This window comes from Microtus ochrogaster, unplaced genomic scaffold, assembly GCF_000317375.1.
Source record: "Microtus ochrogaster isolate Prairie Vole_2 unplaced genomic scaffold, MicOch1.0 UNK44, whole genome shotgun sequence".
In the NCBI taxonomy this organism is placed as follows: domain Eukaryota; kingdom Metazoa; phylum Chordata; class Mammalia; order Rodentia; family Cricetidae; genus Microtus; species Microtus ochrogaster.
In genome coordinates, this window is record NW_004949142.1 from 89,780 (window position 1) to 96,588 (window position 6,809).

At 48.5% G+C, this 6,809-nt stretch overlaps 1 protein-coding gene across 1 annotated transcript in view; it reads left to right on the forward strand.

Moving 5' to 3' along the window:
* Ttc25 (tetratricopeptide repeat domain 25) overlaps positions 1-6,809 on the forward strand; it is a 39,190-nt gene that overhangs the window by 16,410 nt on the left and 15,971 nt on the right. The window contains exons 8-9 of the mRNA XM_005369015.3: positions 2,135-2,221; positions 6,246-6,442. Of these exons, the coding sequence (XP_005369072.1) occupies positions 2,135-2,221; positions 6,246-6,442 (284 nt within the window). The remainder of the gene's footprint in view (positions 1-2,134; positions 2,222-6,245; positions 6,443-6,809) is intronic.

A 6,809-nucleotide genomic window follows, 5' to 3' on the forward strand; every position in this document is an offset into this window, starting at 1 on the left:
GCCCACCCTCTTCCACCCTCGTCCACCCTCGTCCATCCTCGTCCATCCTCGTCCATCCTCTTCCACCCTCGCCCACCCTCTTCCACCCTCGTCCACCCTCGCCCACCCTCGCCCATCCTCGTCCATCCTCGTCCACCCTCGCCCACCCTCGCCCATCCTCGTCCATTCTCGTCCACCCTCGTCCACCCTCTTCCACCCTCGTCCACCCTCTTCCACCCTCGTCCACCCTCTTCCACCCTCGCCCACCCTCGTCCATCCTCGTCCACCCTCGTCCATCCTCGTCCATCCTCGTCCACCCTCGTCCATCCTCGTCCATCCTCGTCCATCCTCGTCCATTCTCGTCCACCCTCGTCCACCCTCTTCCACCCTCGTCCACCCTCTTCCACCCTCGCCCACCCTCTTCCACCCTCGTCCACCCTCGTCCATCCTCGTCCACCCTCGTCCATCCTCGTCCATCCTCGTCCATCCTCTTCCATCCTCGTCCATCCTCGTCCATCCTCGTCCATCTTCTTTATTCTCTTCCATCTGTTTTGATTGTCTTCCATTTTCCACTATTCTCCACCCTCCTCCATCTTCCTCCATCCTCTTTGTTGCTTACTTGTCTCTGTCTGTCTTTCTTTCTTTCTTTCTTTCTTTCTTTCTTTCTTTTTCTTTCTTTTCTTCATTCCTCCCTCCCTCCCTCTTTCCTTCCTTCCTTCCTTCCTTCCCTCCCTCCCTCCCTGCTTCCCTTCCTCCCTCCCTCCTTTTCTTCTTTCCTTCTTTCTTTTGTCTGGGAGGGTGGGATAAGAGGGGTGCGTTTTGGGGGAGGAGAGAGACTAGGATGGTGCAGATGGCAGCTGCCCTCTGTAGACATACTCCAGGACAGTGACAATGGAGAGAGCATGTCCAGCTCGATGCTCCGAGCCCAGTTCTCCCCATCCCCAATTTCCCTAACTTCCTGGCTGAATTTCTCCACCATTCCAATCCACAGGCCCGTCTGCTTGGCAAACTGGGCAGCCTGGGCCTGTAGAGTCTTCACCTCCTGGTACAGCTTTCTCTGGTTCACAAAGGCCTGGGTGGTAACCCACCAAAGCTTCCGTCATGCGGTTGCTGCAGCGATAGCCTCTCACCTCCTTGTCTGTCATGTGTTCTTTGGCTGAGTTGGGCTGGGAGTGGGCACGACAGTCCCCTCCCCAGGACTGCGGGAGCTGGATTGGGTCTTGGCTCACTGTGTTTTCTGGAACCCTCTCTAGTTATGTATTCATCCTGCTCAGTTCACTGGAATAATTATTCTGTTTTGTCAAATGAAGCCTTGCTGGACTCTAGAACCAAACACAAAGCAAACCAAGATCTTTGAGCTCAGTTTTAATTGTTTCTTTTGACTGTGAGAGTTTTCTTTAAATTATTTGTGTATGTCTATGTGATTGTATATGTATATGTGTAGGGTGTGCATGGAGGCCAGAAGGGGGTGTTGGGCATCCGCATGTAGCGTGTAGGGCTCTTCACTTCTTTCTTTGAGAAAGTGTCTCTTCCTAAACCTGGGGCCTACTTTTCTTGTTCTCTCTCTCTCTCTCTCTCTCTCTCTCTCTCTCTCTCTCTGTGTGTGTGTGTGTGTGTGTGTGTGTGTGTGTGCAGGTATGCACATATGTTCATTCCATGGCTCCTATGCTCCTTCAGCATCTTCAGAGTCAGCAGCTTAGACCCACACAGACACGTTTTCCCCTCTGGCTGGGGAAAGCGCAGGGTCTTGCACGTGCTAAGCAAGCCCTGTATGACTGAGCTGACCCCCAGCACCCTGACGTTTTCACTTCCCATGTCATAGACTTGTTTTCATACTCAACAATTAGCCCTTGTTAGGTTGCCCCTAATAGATTGTTTCTAAAATAAGAAACATTTTAATTGATGTTCTTGTTACATTATCTTGAGGTAAATTTTAGAAGGGAGAATTGTTGGACCAAAGGGATATCTTTGTAGGTTGTCCACTCCGGTCAGACCCTTATGATACCCATCTCAGGCTAAGGATGCAGAGGGACCTGTGTGCCACAGCTCGGCCAGCCTGGAACTCTGAATTCCTGAAGTCAGGACCCCAGTGTCTGTCTTTTTCACCACAATGTCTGATTTTTACTTAATGGCTGTCTTTGCTGCTTCTCCACAGTGACCTTCCAGATGCAAAATCAAGAGCCCTTGACAATATTGGCAGAGTTTTTGCCAGAGTTGGGAAATTCCAGCAAGCCATTGACACGTGAGTAGTATAGACTGCCCCTTCCCCAGCCGGGACTGGGACTTCCTTCCCTCACACTGGAATTCCAGTCGGGGACATAACTCTGGCAAAGAGGCAGAAGCCTGGTGTGGCAGTCCATGCCAGGAATCCCAGTTACTTAGGAACCTGAGGTAGGAGCATCGCCAGGTGTTCTGGGCCAGGTAGAGCTGTGTAGCAAAACCCTATCTCAGGGCCAGGTGGGCGATGGTGCAAGCATTTTATCCCAGCACTCGGGAGGTAGAGGCAGGCAGATCTCTGTAAGTGCGAGGCCAGCCTGGTCTACAAAGTGGATTCCAGGACATCCAGGGCTACACAGAGAGACCCTGTCTCAGAAAAAGAAAAGAAAAAAAAGGAACCCTGTCTCAAAAAGAAGAAGAAAGAAGGAAAAAGAAACGAGGAGGAGGAGAGATGATGACGATGATGGGAAGGAAGGAGGACCAGATGACCTCGACTCCTGGCTCTGCTGGGTGACATTGACGTCCTAGTCTGGTCTGCTTGGTGCTGGGGATCAAACCCATGGCCATATGGAACACCAGTGTGTTACCTTGTCAATCTCAACAAGTTTTCTTTTTTCCCCACCACTGACCGGCCACTTTAAAACATTTCTTCTTTTAAATTATCTTAGGTATAAAGTGTTCTGTTTGCATGCCTGTCTGTACAGATGGGCTTGGCGCTCAGGAAGGTCAAAAAAGGCCACAAGATTCCCCCGGACTGGGGACAAACGTGAACTGCCATGTGGGTCCTGGGAATTAAACCTGGGTCCTCTAAAAGAGTGGACAATATTCCTAACCTCTGGGCCATCTCTCCAGTCTCTGACTAACCACTTTTAAACTCTCATTTATTTAGCATTTTTCTTTTTATTAATTAAACTTTTTTATTTATTTTACATCCCTACTGCTTCTCTTCTCCTCCTCCCTCCCCCCACCCCCGTGGATCTTCTCATTTAAATGAGTCAGTGGAGGAGAACCAGCATTTTCTCAGAATCTCCGAGCTATCAGAAGCACCCTGAGTTCTCGGGCATGAGAGTTACTCGGCCTTGGGCTGATGAGATAGCTCAGAGGTGAAAGGTGCCTGCCACCAAGTTTAACAACTCAGGTTTGATCCCTGGAACCCACATGTGGAAGGAAAGAACCAGCAGAACCAGCTTTTGTCCTCTTAGCTCCACATAAGCCATGGCACCTGCGTGTTACACACACACACACACACACACACACACACACACACACACACACACATATACACACACACACAAAGTAACAATGTAAAAAATAAAATTAAAAGAAAATAATTACTTGGTCTTGTCCCTGGTAATTCTAATTCTTTTGTTTGTTTGTTTAATTTTCAAGATAGGGTTTCTCTGTGTAGCCTTGGCTATACTTGCTCTGTGGACCAGGCTGGCCTCAAACTCAGAGAGAGCCACCTGCCTCTGCCTCCCGAGTGCTGGGATTAAGGACATCTGCCACCATCGCCCAGTTGGAAATCCTAATTCTAAACTGAAGGTCAGGACTCAAGAACTTACTTTAAAGAAAAATATTTATTTAGGGACTGGAGAGATGGCTTAGTGGTTAAGAGCACTGCCTACTCTTCCAAAGGTCCTGAGTTCAATTCCCAGCAGCCACATGGTGGCTCACAACTGTCTGTAATGAGATCTGGTGCCCTCTTCTGGCCTGCAGGCACACATGCAGACAGAATATTGATAATACTGTATACATAATAAATAAATCTTTTTAAAAATATTTATTTATTATTAAGGTATGTGTGTATGTTGTTTGCATGATGTGAGGCTGGGGAGAGGCCATGTGTGTCCCACTAAGCACAGGTGGTGACCAGAGGTCAACTTTGTGGAGTCAGAGCTCTCCATCCAAATTTACAATGTTCTGGGGTCAGACTCGGGTCACCAGTCTTGTGTGGCAAGCTCCCTTCCCATGGGGCCAAGTCACCAGCTGGAAACCCATTTCTAGGCAACTGTTTATTTTGGAGCTGGTAGACCCAGCAACCTTGGAGACTTCCTTAGAGGCTCTTCCGTGGCTCTGTGACTGTGTGGCTTCTCTGGGAACAGTATCTCGACTCTCCAGACGGCCTATTTGAGGTCTAACCCCGGAGTTGGTTATCTGCTCAGTGGGGTGGGTGTGCACAGCTCTAGGGAGCCTCAGATGCAGCCCAGACCTGGAGAACCAGTTCCTTGGGTGCAGGTACCCTTTCTGGAGGGACACTGTCCTTCAGATCTCTGACATCCGGTCACCAAGCATCCTCCCACATCACGTGGTTTGCTCTCCTGGTGCCCTTGGTGTCTAAAAGGGGAGTATGAGAGCCCTCCCACCCTCAATGTCATCTTGTAATAATGTGTTTCATAATAAATACACACCCATTGTTAAAATCCTAATTTGGAACATAAAAGTAGAGGGGAAAAATTAGAACCACCATCCAAAGAAAAATATCTATTTCCTTCCTTCCTTCCTTCCTTCCTTCCTTCCTTCCTTCCTTCCTTCCTTCCTTCCTTCCCTCCTTTCTTTCTTGTGATTGAAGTCTTACGTAGCCCAGGTTGGCCTTTGTAGTGAAGGCTGACCTTGAGCCTTGGATCCTCCTCTACTATCAGACGGTGCCAGCGCTCCCCGTTTTCTGTGGTGGTGAGGCTGTATGCAGGGCTCCATGCGTGCTAGACGAGCGTTCTACCAACTGAGCCTCATCTCCAGCACCGTGGCTTTGGAGCCGGTCTTGAGCTCACCTAGTGGCTGAGGCAGCCTTAGGTACAGGGGTCACAGGGCTGAGCTACCACCTGCTCATAGGTCTTTGCATTCCAATCTTTTTTGTCTGTGCTGCTTTTCCTCCCCTAGAATTTTAGTTAGCGTTCTTTCTCTCTCCAGTGCTAGTGCTTGAACTTAGGCCCTTGTGCATGTTAGGTAAGTACTCTGCCACTCACTCAAATCCCCAGCCTTCCTTTTACTTCACGTTTGAAACACGGCTTCTCTCGGTTGTTCAGCCTGCCCTCGGATTCATGCCCTCCTGCCTTCTCCGCCCCAGTACTTGTGATTACAGGTCTGTACCATTGAGCCTAACCTAGTAATTCTGAAGCTTTTTGTGCTATTTTAGTTGTTTTGATTGTTTTGTTTTTTAAATGTTTATTATGTAAGCCATGTGGTGGTGGCATATGCCTTTAGTCTCAGCACTTGGGAAGCAAGGGCAGGTAGATCTCTGTGAGTTTGAAGACAAAGTGAGTTCCAGGACATCTAGGGCTGTTACACAGAGAAACCCTGTCTCAAAAAACCAAATACACACATATGTATGTATGTATAAATATAAATATATATATATTTATTATGTATACAGTATATATATATATACACACACATATATATTTATTATGTATACAGTGTTCTGCCTGAAGGCCAGAAGAGGGCACCAGATCTCATTATAGATGGTAGTGAGCCACCATGTGGTCGCTGGGAATTGAACTCAGGACCTGTTGCTAGCCCTACCTCCAGCCCTGGTTGTTTTTTTACTGTTTGGTTTTTGTGGAGTGGAAATTAGAGTCTCATGTGTACTAGGCAATCGCTCTACCACTAAGCTACACTCCCCCTCCCCCACCAGCTTTCGGGTACTCCTTTCAGCTGATTTTTTTTTTTTTTTTTTTTTGGTTTTTCGAGACAGGGTTTCTCTGTAGCTTTGGTGCCTGTCCTGGAACTAGCTCTTGTAGACCAGGCTGGCCTCGAACTCACAGAGATCCGCCTGCCTCTGCCTCCCGAGTGCTGGGATTAAAGGCGTGCGCCACCACCGCCCGGCTTCGGGTACTCTTTTCAAACATTATTTTTCAATGGTTATACCAGATTTGATCCTGCAGATGTTACCAAAACACTTTGACAGCTTGGGAATAAATAGGTTGGTACTCACTAATTCCCTCTGGACCAGAAAGAGTGAGTTTTATTCCGCGCCCACAGGAAGCCTGGGTCTGTTGTAGCTGAGTGCAGCGTTGGGAGGGAACTAACCCTGCTTCTTCTTCTTTCTCCAGGTGGGAGGAGAAGATTTCTCTGGCCAAAACCACCCTGGAGAAGACCTGGCTGTTCCATGAGATTGGGCGCTGTTACTTGGAGCTGGACCAGGCATGGCAAGCCCAGAGTTACGGTGAGAAGTCTCAGCAGTATGCCGAGGAGGAAGGGGACCTCGAGTGGCAGCTGAACGCTAGTGTTCTGGTGGCCCAGGCACAAGGTAGGGGTTCAGAGTCTCCCATCCTTCCTGTTTCTCCCCGCGTCAAGCCCAGCTGGGGCATGTGGATGGGAGTCCCTAGGGCCGAGCCTGCGGTCTGTGTTCACATTCTTGCCTTAATTAAGAATGAAGACAAGTCACTCCAGTATTTTTGTTTGTTTGTTTGCTTTTCCATTTGCTTGTTTTAATTAATTAATTTTCTTTTTTCAAGACAGGGTTTCTCTGTGCAGCCCTGGTTTACCCTGGCACTGAATCTGTAGACCAGGCTGACTTCGAACTCGGAGATCTGCCTGCCTCTGCCTCCCGAGTACTAGGATTAAAGGTGTGTGCCACCCTTGCCTGGCTTTGTTTTAATTTTAATTTTAATTTT